This window comes from Asterias rubens, chromosome 5 (assembly GCF_902459465.1).
Source record: "Asterias rubens chromosome 5, eAstRub1.3, whole genome shotgun sequence".
NCBI lineage: Eukaryota > Metazoa > Echinodermata > Asteroidea > Forcipulatida > Asteriidae > Asterias > Asterias rubens.
The window spans coordinates 6,375,129-6,392,938 of record NC_047066.1 but is presented as its reverse complement, the minus strand read 5'-3'; the positions used below and the strand labels follow the sequence as shown (position 1 = coordinate 6,392,938).

The window sequence follows — 17,810 nt, the reverse complement described above, 5'->3', positions numbered from 1 at the left end:
GATTGATGCTTGCCCGGTTGAAAAAAATCTCTCGTTCAAAAACAACAAAAATCACACCAAAATATTTATATAATTTTTAAACAAGTTAGCATAAGATGGTAATTTCAGCAAGGGTCACTTGAGTAATTTTTAGATATTGAATTAAGACTGTTACTCATTAGAAAAATAATCCTTAAGAATATATAAATATATAAGTAGTAATAAGGTGGTAATTCCAGCAAGGGTGACTTGAATAGTAATTCTAGCTGTATCTTAGCTAGATACTGGCTCTTTGATTGTCGATCACCCTGAATGGTAAAGTCTTTGTCTCCTAGGCAGACAACCAGCAGATCTTGCCAAAAATATACAGTTACAACTTTTGTAGAAGTGTAAAGGTCGTTATCCGCATTGATAACCAAATTCTAATTGTACTGCGAGATAGTTTTAAAATATATTTGTGGCTTTTCTGCCTCATGAAAAGAAACCTGCAAAGCGGTGTGGTCTGAAAAACAAACGGCGTGGTCTGATTTCCATAGAAGTAGGGTCATTTTATCTCTTGTGTGGAGACTGGAGTCCAGTCTGGATGAAGGAGAGAATGATTCCTTGAACTGTCGCAGATCTCAGTTCAGGGGCATCCAATCTGCAGTCCCAAGTAAATACCCCTTTGTCCTCCGAAGATATTGCAAACACTTTGAGCGGGGGAGAGAGAAACGTGTTATCAAGGCCTGAAGGTCGCGACCTCATGAAGCTTACAGTGGATCGGCAGGTCAGCAGTGGGGCTCGGTATAGCGTGCATTGTGAAGTCAGTTGGGCTCTGAGCAGCGGTGGTGGTGGTGAGGTGATAGTGGTACGAGCTCTCTCCACCGAGCATGACTCGTTTGTATGGTGGGCTTTTGTCGTTATGCTTCAGTAATGGTCAGAATGTGGCGGGAGCGGTGGGCCATTGCTGTAGGAGTGGGCGACGGTGGCAGAAGCGCTGATGCAACTTCTCTATCATTGCATTGTCTGAAAAACTGGATGTCTTTAACAGACCCACACAATCAGTGGCCACGAAGCGCCTAGAAGTTTTGCAGGACACTAGAACATGCAACGCTGCAGTTTGGGACGGTCAATTTGGTGTGAAGTTCCTTTCTCATTTTATGGAGATGTTTTTCCCACCTGAACAGCATTGGAGTGGCTATGATCAGCTCAATAGAAATCCTCTTTGGGATGTAACTAATCTAAACTCATGATAAAAAAGAGCAACTGACTTCATGATATGAACAGTGGATGAATTCTCTCCCAGATCAGAAAAGTAAGTTTGTAGATTTTGTTTTACTTCAAATCAGAACTCTGAACAGGTTGTACATGTACATGTACATGGCCTGTACAATCGTCCTTTTATATACTGTAGATGCTCATACATTGCTCATGCCATATGTACATGCACATGCACATATTGAAAGGGTCTATTGAAATTTGTTTTTAAACTTCCGAAACATCGCTCAATTCTAGCCTCATATTGGTCAATTTATTTTTGATAAAATATGTACACTGTCTTTAGTACATGTAAAGACAAGACAAACAATGCATTTCCGATCAGACTTGTTAAACTGTCCGTTAATTTCTGAAAAAGCGAAACAAATTTTTACTCAGTGAATTTTGGAAACAAGAACCTGTTTGCTCTTTATGAAGTTAATTGGTTCTGTTTTTAGGTCAGGGGAAGAAAAACACTTTCCATTCCAAGATACCTGGAAAACTATGAAGTTGTTTTGACGAAACTCAGTAGGGCCTACGGGTGAATTATGTAGAAAGAGTATTTTTTTTGCAAGGAAGGTTTTATTGGCCAATAAACACTTCATCGGAAGGGTTTTCACTGGCTGGGTAATCCATATTAACCAACCTTATTTAAACAGAACAGGTTTTATGGCTTTTGACAAGGCCACCAAGTTAACCTTTGGTTGAGAAGGGGATAGTCTTCATAAATGATGGTTATAGAAAGTATTCCAAATGGGATATTGGTGAACGCAATGGAAAAAGTTGTAGAACCCTTGCAATAATCTTCTAAAATATTTGCGACTTTGCACCGAGAATTACACCAACAACGAAATCTTATCATGCAATAAGAAGTTTGTCATCAGCTCATGTGCAAAAACCATTCCAGTGAAATAGTCCTTATCCAAGATGAATGTAGGAATACGAGATGGTCAGGTTTGAGGTAGCGCCACAGAGCTTTCAAGTGAAGGGTTGGGTACTTTTTGTTTGACACAAATTACAAACGTCCACAGATTTACATTGAATAATGATGGTAGAAGGCTTCCCTTAAAACTTTAATGCTGTAGTTTTTGAGAACCGAGTAAAACAATTTCACAAAAATAAATTTTGTCACAGTAAGAAAAAATGTTTTTGCATGTACAACATATTCCTGAAAACATTGCTCTGTGATTTTCACCTTTTTTTATCTCTCGCAAAAACTTGAAGACTAATCAAGCTGAAACTTCTACAGGTAAATGACATTACATACATCTTCATTCCTAGTGAGTAGGAATTCATGTCATGGCTAAAAACTTGATCTACACAAGGTATCGAAACCTCTGAAAGGAAACTGGTGGTTAACGTTTCATGATTTTTCCTAATTTTGCTAATACAATTTAGCGAGATTTTGGGTAGGACCGTGTAAATCTGAATCTGAAAAGTGGTTGCTGTTAACAACTCAACATTTCCAGCAGAAAAAAAGCGTTCCTGGTTTCAGGAATTTATTTTCGAATTGTGGCTTCAGAATTCAGCATTCTGCGAAAAACCAGCAAGTGATTGCATTTAAACTGAAATTTATGCCGAAGTAACCTATCTTTTCTACAAGAACTGAATATGGAACACTTGACATATCCTTATTTGTAAACTTGCTAATAATGGGCTGGCAAATGTTTGAAGAGGCATTTTCGTTTGGAGAGGATGAAGTGCCAATGGTTCTGGTCAAAAAATGTTCTGCATAAAGTTTATGTTTTCATTCTACAGTTTAATTGATCTGTGTGGGCGTAGTTCCTGGTTTCATGAATTAATTTTTGCAACGTGAATTTGTAATTTTGAATTGCAGATGTGAAGGCTATAAAGGAGTTTGGTAGGTTTTAAATGATTCCCAACTGTTTAAAATTGTGAGGAGGTGTCTATTAAAAGAGCTTTGTTTACTGCAGCCGATTTCAGGAAACACTAGGATTAGTCCTTACTCGAGTTAGGGCGAGTAACCCGTCCTAACTTAGGAATGGTTCAATGCATGCGTCCTACGTATTTGGATACGGATCTGAGCCCATCCTAATTCCTAGGATTAATCCTAAGTTAGGAAGAGTTTGGTGAAATCAGCGGCTGGTTACTTTAAAAATGATTGATTTGGCTATATATGTACTGTTTTCATGAATTTTAAAATGAATTTAATTGAGAAGATAGGAGTAACGATCTTTCCAAATATTTTACAAATCAGTACCAATCCTCCAGAGCAATATTTTTGTCTAAAGTAATTTCAGAAAATAGTATTTGCAGACCCCACTTTATTTTTTTACTGCCACAGCTTGGCCTTATAATAAACTTATTGATACGAATTTTCACAAAAGCTTGAACAAAAAATTGCGCTGGTGGCTTGTATGCTGTGTTTAAAAATAGGGGCCAAATTGTTTTTTTTTTTTAAATATTGAATGGCTTTATAATATAATGTATACACTGAAGTACAAAGTAGTGCCTCAAATGACCCAGATTTTTTGACATCAAATGTCTCCATGCATCAGTATTTTTCAACTGATTTCATTTCTTGGCTTTAACAAAAACTTTTTGGCCAGCTGGAAAATTGTTCTTCTTCTTTTTCAGTTGTGAGTATACATGTACTTAAAAAAAGAAACTTCTAAAAAAAATGATATGAATTTTTTGTCTTTTGACACACTCACCCACAATTTTGACAGTAATTTTTTTCATTATTACTTTACTTTTCCCAGAAGAGGCATGGCAAAAACTTTACAAATTCCCACACCCATTTTTCTGTACACAATACCTTCACAAACTTGTGGTCCGTCGACGCTGCTTTTACATGTTGTTTTCAAAATTATCTTTTGTACAGAAGTAGTTTACTCAGTTTAGGTAAAGCTAGCTGTGGAAACCACAAGTTTGTGAAGAGAAACTGTCTCTAGATTTTTTCCTAAGTTCAGTTTTTAAATATTCTTTCTACATTCCCAAGTTTTGGTAGCTAGAATTGTTTGTGTCTCTTTAGTCTTATTATCAGCTCTTGCACACAGAAACTTCAAGAAATTGAGTTGTACTTTTTTAAAACCCGTAAATGAAAAAAAAAAAAATGAAAAAAAAAAAAAAAAAAAAAAAAAAAAAAAAACCCAAGAATGCTCTAGATCATTTTCTTAACCAAAAGTACTCCCAAATCTCTCTTTAGATTCCCTTTTTTTTTAAAGGAAGGGGGAAAAAGTTCGGTTGTAGCTGCGGAAGTTTCTCCATCATGCAACGGATTATTGAAGATTTCCCGCCAATTTCCCCCTTCCTTTAGAGTTTCTTGCCCCCCAAAGGGCCCTCGTTGAGGTTATACTCGGTATAAAACTTGTGATGAAGTTCTTTCCAATTGACCGTGTAATTCACTGGCAGAGAAAATCAGCTAAGATGGCTTGGTTCACTGGCCGCTAATAAACTTTAAATGTGCCGTGTTACTGCCGTGCATGTTTTGGCATTTTGAACATGTTAATCTCGGCATACCTTAACGACAAAAGTGTTTATGCTCGTTGAGAGAACATTAAACTGATGACTTTACTCCAGCTTCATTGGAAAACCTCAAAAATACCCCCCCCCCCCTGATTTAGATTTATCTGTCATTTGAGGACATTGCTTGACAAATTACTGTAGCATGAGTTAGGGAAGGAAATCGTACATTCATTTGGTTCAATTTAAGCATCTGTACTTTGCAAGGAGTTCAGATGTTTGTGCAGAAGTTATTTTTTAACAGTTAAGTACCACCCCTACTCCTTGAAAAATGGTCGTACTACCAGTTTTGAGGAGTAGCATGTGCTCAGTATTGCAGGCCTTGAGTTACACAAAGGCCGTGCCTCTGTGGTCCCTGGTCGTGGCCTTGGTGCCCCTCCAAGAGTTTCACATCAACTTTAAGATTTGCCCTTTGCAAAATGAAAATGGCCTTGCCTTTTTCTAAGATGAAATTCCAGGCCTGTAATGGTGACACGATAAAAGGTTTTTATGATAATTTTTCTGCCCAAGACGCAGCGTATATTTCATTGTCATGAGTTCGCATTAAAGAAATGTTTGCCTCTTCTTTTTGCCTTTTTTAAGTCCCACGCTTCTCAAAAACATTTAAACAAATTGAACATTAATACAAGTCGCCATTTAGCATTTACATCTGTTTTATACTGACAGTGGAAAAGTTCAAAAGCTATCCGAATGATCTATCATGACTTTTTAATTAGTTTACTCTGATTCCACATATTCATTGATTTTGTTTGCAAGCGGAGAAAGTCTATATTTTTTTCAATTTTGGATTTAAAATTTATAAGTTTGTAGAAAAAAGTTGATAGTAGGGCAAAGCTGTTTTAAAATCAGACTGTAGATTTTGCAGTTATTCAAAGATTTATCCTTATTGAGGGATGGTAAAGACTTGGCAATTGAAAAAGTAATCAAATGGACATAATCTTTAAATTCCGGCTTAAATCCTCCACTGAAGAGCATTCGCTCCTAGGGTTTTGACTTTTAAGAATGTTTTGTAACTTTTTAATTTGATTAAAGTTCTGGTGATCAGACTCAACTATTTTAATCCCTCCATGCACCAGTTCTTCTAATTCATCTAAAATTTTTCTTTTCTTTCTTTGACAGTTTCCAGTTAAAATATATGTTTTTCATGAACTTTGACAAGTTGACAAAATTGTTTTAAAGTCACGCCTGCCATTTACACGCCAATGGGTATCCAGCCCTTGTTTCACAAAGCTGAACAAAAGTGTGGCATGAGTGGATGCTTGAAGTTTCTTTTGTGCTGGGCTCAGTTAACATGGCTGTACTTGTACTTGATATTACATCATGCCAGGTCAAAGGTCGGCTGGGTTAGTCAGCACTTTTTCTCCGAAGCACACGCAGGTTTTTGGGGGTAAATATTTGTGTGTGATGAGTCATTGCCCACATTTAGTTTAAATGGGAGTTTGGATTGGGGACAGAGTTCATTAGAGATCAAATTGGTGAAGAAATGCGGCTTAGAAATGTGGCAACCATCCAATCCACATGTCTTTGATTTTTGTGTTTAAAGGCAGTGGACACTATTGGTAATTACTCAAAATAATTATTAGCATAAAACCTTTCTTGGTAATGAGTAGTGGGGTGAGGTTGATGGTATAAAACATTGTGAGAAACAGCTTCCTCTGAAGTGCCATAGTTTTCGAGAAAAAAAGTAATTTACCACGAATTTGATTTCGAGACCTTAGATTTAGAACTTGAGGTCTCGAAATCAACCATCTAAGCGCACACAACTTCGTGTTTTTTTCTTTCATTATTATCTCGCAAGTTCGATGATTGATTGAGCTCAAATTTAAACAGGTTTTTTATTTTATGCATATGTTAAGACACACCAACTGTGAAGGCTAGTCTTTGACAATTACCAATAGTGTCCACTACCTTTAAAAGTGTTTGGGGGAGTATGTACATACAGGTAGAGACATTTCCTCTACATTTTGTTTTTGTTGGATCGAAGGTGGTATGAGATATTTCCTTCCCTTAAATATTGTATAATAAAATAAAAAAAACATGTGTGTATCTACGTGCCAGGTAGAGTTTGTTCTTAGAGATTGTCTTGCTTAATTCTATTACCGCGGAGTAGATTGTTCAGGTGTTCGGGAGACTTCTTAGTTCTGAAAAGAACTGTCCTGCTTATTAACTATTACCTGGGTGGATGGTGGAGAAATAGGCTGGGACTACTACTTGTAAGGCCTACCTGTTAAAATATATAAGAAAGTTGTACAGTTGTAAGTGGTTCAATGAAATCAATTGGCATACATGTATAAATTGTAAAGTTATCGCCCACTCAGAGTTCAAAATATCTTTTCCCTGAAAAATACAGAAAGAAAACAAAGTATCTAAAAAGACACCTTTGCACTGACGTCACACCCGACTATGTGTCTAGCCAGGGTCTGCCATTTTGAGAGTCAAATAGCATGTAAAGATATGGTGCATTTTTACGGCTCGCACGTCACCTTAAAATGTTCCCTGCACAGACTCATGTTGGAAACCCAGCTCCCGAAAATGGCACAACCAAGATCTGTCGTAACGTCAGGAATGTGGTCAATAGGAATCTCAGAAGATAGAAGAACAAATGAAACATTTTGACGAGGCCACAATTTTTGAATACCTCCATTCTATAAAGGAATGTCTTTATTGTTCGCTGGAAAAACTTGGCACACAATGTGATATGGACACCTGCGAGAAATGATGAGTCTGGACCAAGGGCTGTGGAGAAACAATCTAAGTCTCTGTATTTGTTTGACGTTTTCAGTTCTGTTATTTTTTTGTCAAATGTCATGGCAACCCTGAAGGGGTGTGGAGGGGCCAGAGCGATATGGAGACAGACCCCCTCTCAACCCCCCCCCCCCCCTCCCAGCTTTCCGGAAAGACTGCTAGGCCTGCACCAACTATTTGTTTGCATTTTCAACTTGCAACAGCTAATACTATTTGTTCAATATATTTCAGGATTTTTGTTCTTCTCTCCCTCGAAATGACTCTTTTGAAGCGATGTGAAAAACAGCCTGACTTTATATTTTTCAGTTTTGACCTCAAACATTTACTTTTACTGATGTCAAAAGTGACTTCTCCTGGAGTCAACCCTGGCTTTTCAGACTTACTGAGTGCAACATTAACAACTCTTTTGTACGTTCTTTTGATTAGTTAGTTGCACTACTTTTTACAATTTTTCTTTCCCTCATAACAAAGTTTTTTTTTTTTTTCTCCTCTCTTTTCCCTTATCCCTTCCCAATTGTTCAGGTACATTGAAGAACATGTCCAGAAAACAGGCGTTGCGATCGAAACCCAAGGCTTCACGTTTGTCACCAGCGGCCGGAAGCGGGAATCCCTTACGGTATGTTGTTTTTTCCCCACTTCATTTTTAAGAACTTCATGAATTGAAGCAGTGGTAAATCTGCTTTCGCTTCTTAAAAGCTTGTAGATTGTTCCCAGGGTTCCACCCATACCCAAGCTAGCCTATCAGGCGGTTCGAGTGCTCATATTTCAGCCAATATGCCCCCCCCCCCCCCCCAAAAAAAAAAAAAAAAAAAAAAAAAAATCACTCAATCCCTTCTTTTCCCACTCTCTTTTTTAAAATACAAATTTCACAAAATTCTCAAGATAAACCATTTCTAATGTTTCACATTGCACATGAGGGCATTTAAATCAAAGATAAACACCAAGACGAAAACATTCTGAAGACCTTGCTTCAATTCAGCGCGGTCCAGAATGACCCACAGTTTTTAGGCTGAGCGTTTCTGAGAAGAACTGGTGCACGGAGGGCTACGAATATAGGGTACTGTGACCACTGCTGAGCTGTGGGTTTCCACCTGCATAGGAAAGCAGTTAGGAAGTCAGTCCGGTAGAGTAGTGAGGGTGTATCCGGCTTGTGGGGTGTCACTGTATACTTAAAGGTCTATGTGTAAATAACACCCTAGATAAAATTTAGCATTTGAAATGACTGGTAGAACTACGGTGAATCTAGTTTGACAAATGTGTTATATCTTGTAATTTGTGGCTGTTTCTGCTGAGCATTAATTTTCTGTGCTTAGAAAGTTTGTGTGCTTACAGGCATTATGAAATTGGTGCCCGATGGATAGGTGACATGTAGGTATTATGAAACTACCGGGAGAACTTTGGTGAATCTAGTTTGACAAGTTAGGTGTAGGACTAGTATCTTTTGAGGGCAGACCAGCAGTGCGTCTGTTTCGAACGCACAACACTATTCAGGGAGATTCTGTATAGAGAAAATATAATGAGTGTATAATGAACTAAATTATGAAATAACTGCATGAATATCTGTGGGGAAAAAAGACTGTCCAAAAGTCTCCGCTTGCGGTAAAAAAGTTGTTATTATTTATTATTATTATTTTTAAGTAATATTTATACAGGGTAGCCTCATCAGTGTAGAAACATTTTTCTCCCTGGAGGCCCTGTAGAAAAGCAAAACACAGAACAAGAGAGAAACAAATACATAGGAGTGCATAGTTGCAAGGAGTGACAAAGTCTTGGACGTGTTTATTTTCTTTGTGAGAAATGTGGAACCATGTTGTGGAAGAATCAATTCCTCGGACTGTGTGTTTTCCTCAAAATTTTGATAAAGGCAATTGGCGAGGATATGAAATATTTGACGGAGGATGTGAATTATTTTAATAAGGATGTTCCAAGTGTTGTTTCCCAGAACTTGGAGGTCGTGAGGATGTTAAAGGTGGGGTCATAGATTGGTAAAAAATTATTGACCATAACAATTAACATACTGAATGAGAAGCACTACAATTTATTGATGATTGAAACTATTCAGAAAAAAAAATCCCTTCAAAGTAAAATGTGGTTTGGAAAATTTTCCAAGAACATTTGAATCTGAAAAACGATTCACCATTTCTCAGATTTCTGAGAATTGTGTCGGTTTACGAATGCTTCGACCACAGATGCAGTTGGTTCCCCCACTCACTGTCCCCTAGCTAAACGTGGATCGATTTGACGTTCAGTGACAGTTTTTGTTTGCTGTTTTCTCGGCAAGTAGGCACTGTAATCACTTGAACTTTTCACATGTGACTTTTATTGAATCTTTGTTTCCTTCTTCTTTCAATTTGGCCTATAAATCAGCATCACATTGATAAAAAGCAATTTACGACCCTACTTTAAGAAGAAAAAACTTTCTGCCTACATTTTGAGAAAATCACTGAAACATGCGTTGTGGCTGTATCACAGCTGTGTGTCAGCGTCAATACAAAGGCCAGGGAAATGTGTATCCTCTGCCCATCAGATGTACCTGTCTTATTTCAGAATAAGATTCAAATCACAAGGATCCCCCACACCCCTAGTGGTTTTAATTGCCTTTGCTACTAGCCAGATGTCTCACCATCAGATACAGCACAATTTTTTTTCGGAGGAATTCCCCCGTGTCTTGGCCTGAACTCTCTCTGGGGTGAGACACGGTGATCATGAACGGCCAGCGAAGCTTTCACGGTTCTCCGTTATCTTATCGCTTTTTCCATTAGCGTCCCAGCCGCCGCGTAGAGCTTTGAAATGCCACTCTCTTGATTGTGTTAATGAACGCTGGCAATTACTGACATTTTGGTTTTGCGTCAGTCAAATCTGCTGATCTGGGGTTTCCACTGGTGCTGTCAGGTTTTTTGTTACTTTGTGCCTTCTTGTCTTTCTCCCTCTCTCTGTTTTCAGATCGCTTTTTTAGAGCTGTCCTTTTGCTGATCTTGATCAAACTGTAGCCATCTTTGGTCTAACACAGACTGGTCATACTTATAAAAACAATTAAGATTCATGTCCCAAACCATCGTATTTCAACCCCGAAAAGTAACTGTTTTTCAACTTGAAAAGAAGAATACAGCAAAAGTCATAAGTGAAAGTTTCAGCTGAATGCTGTATCCACTTGCTGAGGAAACAGCAAAAAAAAAAAACACTGTCAAGGTATTTTCACACGCGCTTAGAATCCATCCACAAAAAAACCCTGTCATAGTATTTTCACACGAACTTCGAATCCATCCACATTAGCGTGGTGACAGAGGGTACCTACCTCACATCTAGCTGCAGCATTCAAGAACAGTCACCAACCTGCAGATGTCCGAGAAAGAGTCATGCATGAATCATTTCTCAGATTGAAGTTTGGACATTTTAGAGGAAATAATTTCACAGTATGCTTACTGGCTTTACTACCCTTACCATCTTTATAACAACTTTTAAAAGAACCTGGCTTTCAGATAGAAACTAAAAAATTAATCTATTGGGTTGTTTACCCAAGTATGACCCTACCTTTAGTGTAGCCCATGTATAAATGAATTCACTGAGCCAAATTAGGCTTAAAAGTAAACATGTGGCTATGTAAATTTTCACTGAGTAGGTGTGTTAATGCCCGACCTTAATTATTTCTGTATCATCATTTTGAGGAAAACAAATAATAAGAAACTTAATTGTTTTTTTTAATAGAATCCTCAAGAGAAATGATGTGGAGGAAAACAAATTTTCAAACATAGACTAAAACGGTCATTACGAGTCGGTCGATTGGCTGTCGTACAGTTGGCGGTCAGTCAGTCAGTCGGCGGGAGCTAATCATCTGCAATGGTCAGTCTTGAGGCATTATGGTCTGAGTAGCTGACCATGCATGAACTGACCTCCCGGTGAAGGCTGTGTACACAGTATGGTCACGTTGTCATTTAAGCTGTGTGTTTGCCTCGCTGTTGCCCAAGGTGTGGCTTGGCTTAAGGCAGCCGTTGAAGGATCAGGAGTCGCATTCTACTCCTGAAATGTTATTCATGTTTACCAGATAATGAGAGCTGAACTGTTTGCCCAGATCCAACAACCCAAATTGTACAGTATTTATGTAAGGGGTGTTATTTTCTTTTTCAAATCAGACTCTCTCGCTCTCCCTTTCTCTCCCTTTTTCTCTTTTCGTTGACGATTTGAACATTTTATTTGAAATGTAATTCATGTGTACGAGATAATGAGAGCTAAGCTGTTTGCCCAGACTAAACAAAATGATTTGAAACTTGCAGTATTTATGTAAAGAGCGTTTTAGTGGGAGTATTTTCTTCTCCAAATCACACTTTGTTGTCTCTCTTTTTCTTTTTTTCATTGATTGATGAATTGTAACAGAAAGTCCAACCAGATTTGTGATAGGCCTACATGTTTTGTTTTGTTGACTGGCATCCAGTTACGTTTTGAGGTTGTAAATTTTCACATAGAAATATAATCCTTTGGACGCATGTATTTTTTAAAACCTTGTTGGAAGTAGAGTGTATCAAGTGGTTTAATCATCAGAATGAGCCAGGCTTCAGTCATTGGGAAAGACACTTTTCTTTGCTTAGCAAAAATTGAGTGGGGCACCAGTCACAACAATGTAAACTTAGTTTAATCTTGACAGTAACCTGTTTCTAAAGCAATACTTTTATGTGCTTAGCAAGTTTACAGGCTTTTTGAAATTGGGCCCTTGGCTGACTAACAAAAGGTTACCAGCCAAATAACTGTGTCATTATGTACCATTTGCCCTAGTAATGCTTTTGTTTAGCAGAAATTTGGTAAGCAATGGTTAGCAGCTTCTGGGCATTGGTCAGTTCTTGTGTTGAAATAGCAGTTGTTAGGGAACCACTGTGTGTTTTGTAAACATGGCCACCACTGTGTGTTTTGTAAACACTGTCTTTACTGCTGGACATCTTGTTTTGGAGAAACCTGTTGTCCCAGTACCCAAGTGTCCTTATAAGGTCAGCTATGTCCAGACTGCTGATCCAATTAATGGATGACATCTTTATGTTCATAAGGAATGACCACAGCAGTGTCACCTTGTCTGACCTCTCCAGACCCCTATTCTTTATCTATAACAGTGTGTGCTGCATACCACAGCAGATCTTGGGCTGGTTGCCTAATTGAATTGTGTTCAATGTCCCAAACCATCGTATTTCAACCCCGAAAAGTAACTGTTTTTCAACTTGAAAAGAAGAATACAGCAAAAGTCATAAGTGAAAGTTTCAGCTGAATGCTGTATCCACTTGCTGAGGAAACAGCAAAAAAAAAAAACACTGTCAAGGTATTTTCACACGCGCTTAGAATCCATCCACAAAAAAACCCTGTCATAGTATTTTCACACGAACTTCGAATCCATCCACATTAGCGTGGTGACAGAGGGTACCTACCTCACATCTAGCTGCAGCATTCAAGAACAGTCACCAACCTGCAGATGTCCGAGAAAGAGTCATGCATGAATCATTTCTCAGATTGAAGTTTGGACATTTTAGAGGAAATAATTTCACAGTATGCTTACTGGCTTTACTACCCTTACCATCTTTATAACAACTTTTAAAAGAACCTGGCTTTCAGATAGAAACTAAAAAATTAATCTATTGGGTTGTTTACCCAAGTATGACCCTACCTTTAGTGTAGCCCATGTATAAATGAATTCACTGAGCCAAATTAGGCTTAAAAGTAAACATGTGGCTATGTAAATTTTCACTGAGTAGGTGTGTTAATGCCCGACCTTAATTATTTCTGTATCATCATTTTGAGGAAAACAAATAATAAGAAACTTAATTGTTTTTTTTAATAGAATCCTCAAGAGAAATGATGTGGAGGAAAACAAATTTTCAAACATAGACTAAAACGGTCATTACGAGTCGGTCGATTGGCTGTCGTACAGTTGGCGGTCAGTCAGTCAGTCGGCGGGAGCTAATCATCTGCAATGGTCAGTCTTGAGGCATTATGGTCTGAGTAGCTGACCATGCATGAACTGACCTCCCGGTGAAGGCTGTGTACACAGTATGGTCACGTTGTCATTTAAGCTGTGTGTTTGCCTCGCTGTTGCCCAAGGTGTGGCTTGGCTTAAGGCAGCCGTTGAAGGATCAGGAGTCGCATTCTACTCCTGAAATGTTATTCATGTTTACCAGATAATGAGAGCTGAACTGTTTGCCCAGATCCAACAACCCAAATTGTACAGTATTTATGTAAGGGGTGTTATTTTCTTTTTCAAATCAGACTCTCTCGCTCTCCCTTTCTCTCCCTTTTTCTCTTTTCGTTGACGATTTGAACATTTTATTTGAAATGTAATTCATGTGTACGAGATAATGAGAGCTAAGCTGTTTGCCCAGACTAAACAAAATGATTTGAAACTTGCAGTATTTATGTAAAGAGCGTTTTAGTGGGAGTATTTTCTTCTCCAAATCACACTTTGTTGTCTCTCTTTTTCTTTTTTTCATTGATTGATGAATTGTAACAGAAAGTCCAACCAGATTTGTGATAGGCCTACATGTTTTGTTTTGTTGACTGGCATCCAGTTACGTTTTGAGGTTGTAAATTTTCACATAGAAATATAATCCTTTGGACGCATGTATTTTTTAAAACCTTGTTGGAAGTAGAGTGTATCAAGTGGTTTAATCATCAGAATGAGCCAGGCTTCAGTCATTGGGAAAGACACTTTTCTTTGCTTAGCAAAAATTGAGTGGGGCACCAGTCACAACAATGTAAACTTAGTTTAATCTTGACAGTAACCTGTTTCTAAAGCAATACTTTTATGTGCTTAGCAAGTTTACAGGCTTTTTGAAATTGGGCCCTTGGCTGACTAACAAAAGGTTACCAGCCAAATAACTGTGTCATTATGTACCATTTGCCCTAGTAATGCTTTTGTTTAGCAGAAATTTGGTAAGCAATGGTTAGCAGCTTCTGGGCATTGGTCAGTTCTTGTGTTGAAATAGCAGTTGTTAGGGAACCACTGTGTGTTTTGTAAACATGGCCACCACTGTGTGTTTTGTAAACACTGTCTTTACTGCTGGACATCTTGTTTTGGAGAAACCTGTTGTCCCAGTACCCAAGTGTCCTTATAAGGTCAGCTATGTCCAGACTGCTGATCCAATTAATGGATGACATCTTTATGTTCATAAGGAATGACCACAGCAGTGTCACCTTGTCTGACCTCTCCAGACCCCTATTCTTTATCTATAACAGTGTGTGCTGCATACCACAGCAGATCTTGGGCTGGTTGCCTAATTGAATTGTGTTCAGTGTTTGTGTTGGTGTAATGAGGTGTGGTTAGGGTACCCCCACTATGTTTTGTTTTGGGGCTGGCTGCTGAACCCCTCCTGGTGGATTGTACCATGGAGGAAGGTACCATGGAGTCTACCTCCATGATTGTACACAGATATGTGACCTAAGATCTTTTTTGTGTGTGTTGTAAGATGAGGTGTCCTGAACAGCTTATCTCTGTCTAGCACTGGCTGTGGTGATTAACAGTGCAGGAAGTTATTGCATAACCTTCCTAGTTAGCCAGTTGTATGTAAATTTGGTCTTGCTGTATGGACTAGTGTATTATACCATGGAGGAATAAATAAATTTATTCCTCCATGATTATACACTGCCTCCTCCAACCATGAAGGAAAAATATTTCCTCCTTGCTTGATGTGGCACTGTGGTGCCCTTTGTAGAGTTGAAACACAAATTTAAATTTTCATCATAGTCATAGTTAGACGTGCCCCATACCAGAGAAAAATTGCAGTGCCCTAGGAAAAACATTTCCTCAATGCTCCAACTAACATGGAGGTAGCGCTGAACAACTTGGTGATTGTGCAACAAAATGCAGACCTAAAAATATTCATACCAACAGCAATTGCTGTGGTGTGTTGTGCTTTTGCTGTGGTGCCCTCTGCAAAGTTCCAATACAAATTTACATTTTCCTCATAGTCATAGAAGTGCCCCATACCAGAGAACAATTGCAGTGCCCCATCAAGAATTCAAGTCTTGCCTTTCGTGCCATTTCTCCATGTTCTTATGTGAGCATAGAACCCCCCATGGTGCGATGCGACAGAAAGGCTTAAATCTACATATCATGTTAGTGTACATTTTGTCCGATCAATAGGCACTCCGGGAGGCCAGCCTTGTACCATGTGATGTCATAGCACTAGGGCGCCCTCCTTTCTAGGTAAAAAGAAAACGAAAAAAAAAGAAGCTCATTGGTCCTTACTAGTACTATGTGCAACCTGTACACAGCTCTGCGTATTCTTGTTAGTGTAATCAAGCTTTCACTTCCAACATGGCGGCGGTTTGATGCATGAGATTTAATGGATTTCTAACAAATTCAACATTTGTGTAACATTGTTACAAACTGTGGCTATCTGATTTTGTTATGCATTTATGGCTTCCTTAAGGTTTCCAATCTTGGTTGGCAAAATGTTTGGCTTCGACGATGTTGCAATAGAAAGGTCCATCTAGTATGTCGCTACTCCCAAAATGGCGGGCATGAGAGGCGCGCTTTACTGCGCTGTGTTCCGTGAAATGAGTCAATAAGGAAATGATTTCTCCGACATTTTCATGGCATATTTTTGTAGGCATACATCTTGAGAGCTGCTTCAGGAAGTATAGTTTTATCAATGAGCAAAAAGATTCACAGGATTAAATTTCAATGTCGGTCGTTTTGTCATACGGGGTCACGTATTTTTAGATTGAGCGTTTATCAACTTTTATCTCAGTTTTGTGGACTGTGGGAACTAGGCTGGCTGCTGTATATTTTTTTTAAGCTGGGAAACTTTGTTGAAGTCTCAACCGATTCAGAACTGATTCATTAAGACCAACCGAATTCCGAATTGATATTGTTAATTTTGGCTGGTGCATTTGAAATAAGCTTCAAAATATATGAAGAAAAAAAAGGGGGAAAACAAAAACAGAAAAAAAAAAGAAAAAAAAACCAACACAAACTTGTATGGTCGTTGTTAGTATACTCAGAGCAATTGTTTTCCTGATAAAAATTGCTTCGATTTATAGGCCTTTTTTGAAATATGTGCATTGATAACTCAGTCTAAAGACTGCCTTTGCTCAATCAAAATCATTGTTTTTCTTTTGTCCAAAGCCTCCACACCCACAATCTGAACTTTAATAATGCAATTGTTTTTTTGTTCATACAATTTTTGGCCTTGGTTGTCCAGTTTAGATCTTATAATGCACTCATGGCTGAAGCTTGTAAAGCCCCTATTATACTGTACTAGGGTACTAAAGATCGCTAGCCTTGGGTCCCTGGCTATTTGAGACTTGTTTATTGATTGACTGGACAATCAGGGGGCCCAAGGATGTCTGGAAATTTGGGTTAGTCCACTCCCAAGGATGGGGGTGGCCTGGCCGGAGGACTGTGGTCAGTATTTTTCTCTCTGCTGGAGTGGTCAGTTGTTGCGTTGCGCGCCTATCCAACGTTTTTTTTTCCAGTACAGACTAAGCGCTCTCGTCTCTGGATATGAAACAGGAACTGTGAACCTTTTTTTTTTCTGGCTGGCTGAGCGTCCGCCCTAAAAAAATTCTGTGGCTTTTTTTTTATGAGTTTTAATTTGATAAATTGCCCCTCTGATGGAGAAATATGAATAAAATTTGGTTTTCTGAGGTTTTGTTGCTTGGAATTTCAACTTGAGTTCATGTAGTTTGCAATGGCTTTCCTGGATCGTGTACAGAAGGGCAGAGTAGGTGTTAGGGCTTCAGGAAGGGATCAACATTCTGGGTGAGTTACAACTTCTTGTCTGAATCAATTAAAATTCAACAGAAAGGGAATTTTTTGAGTGTCTGGTACTGCTGCTCAAATGAAGGTGTTGCATGACACGGTGCTACACCTTGTCATTTGGAGTCTAAGTGAGGTTGGGTGTAACTTCCTAACCCTAAACCAAACTTCTTGTCTGAATCTATCAAAATCAAACAGAACAGGATTTTGACCATGTCTTGTATACTGCTGCTCAAATGTGAAGGTATTGCGTGATGTGGCGCTACACCATGTCATTCGTGGTCTAGTGAGGTTTGTAGGTTACACAACCTATAATATTCCGACACCCATGTTCCGACACCCATGTTCCGACACCCAAAGTGTATTTTACAACTTCTTGTCTGAATCAATTAAAATCCAACAGAATGGGATTTTGTCAGTGTATTGCTGCTCAATGAAGGTTTTGCATTATGTGGCGCTACAGGGTCTAGTGAGGTTTGTAGGTTGCACAATCTATATTCCGACATCCATATGTTCCCACAACCCCAAGTGTCTTTGCCAATTTCTAACCCTAGCGTCTTGTAGTGATGTCTTAACATCCAATAGACTGTGATTTTGTCCTTGTCTGGTTCTGCTGCTGAAATGAAAGTCT

The 17,810-nt window shown here is 38.6% G+C and overlaps 1 protein-coding gene across 1 annotated transcript in view; it reads left to right on the top strand.

The window, feature by feature from the left end:
• Nucleotides 1-17,810, top strand: part of LOC117290441 (EH domain-containing protein 1-like) — a gene marked incomplete at its 5' end in the record, with an annotated part of 61,388 nt that overhangs the window by 20,625 nt on the left and 22,953 nt on the right. The window contains one exon of the mRNA XM_033771853.1: nt 7,969-8,062. Coding sequence (XP_033627744.1) covers nt 7,969-8,062 — 94 coding nt within the window. The remainder of the gene's footprint in view (nt 1-7,968; nt 8,063-17,810) is intronic.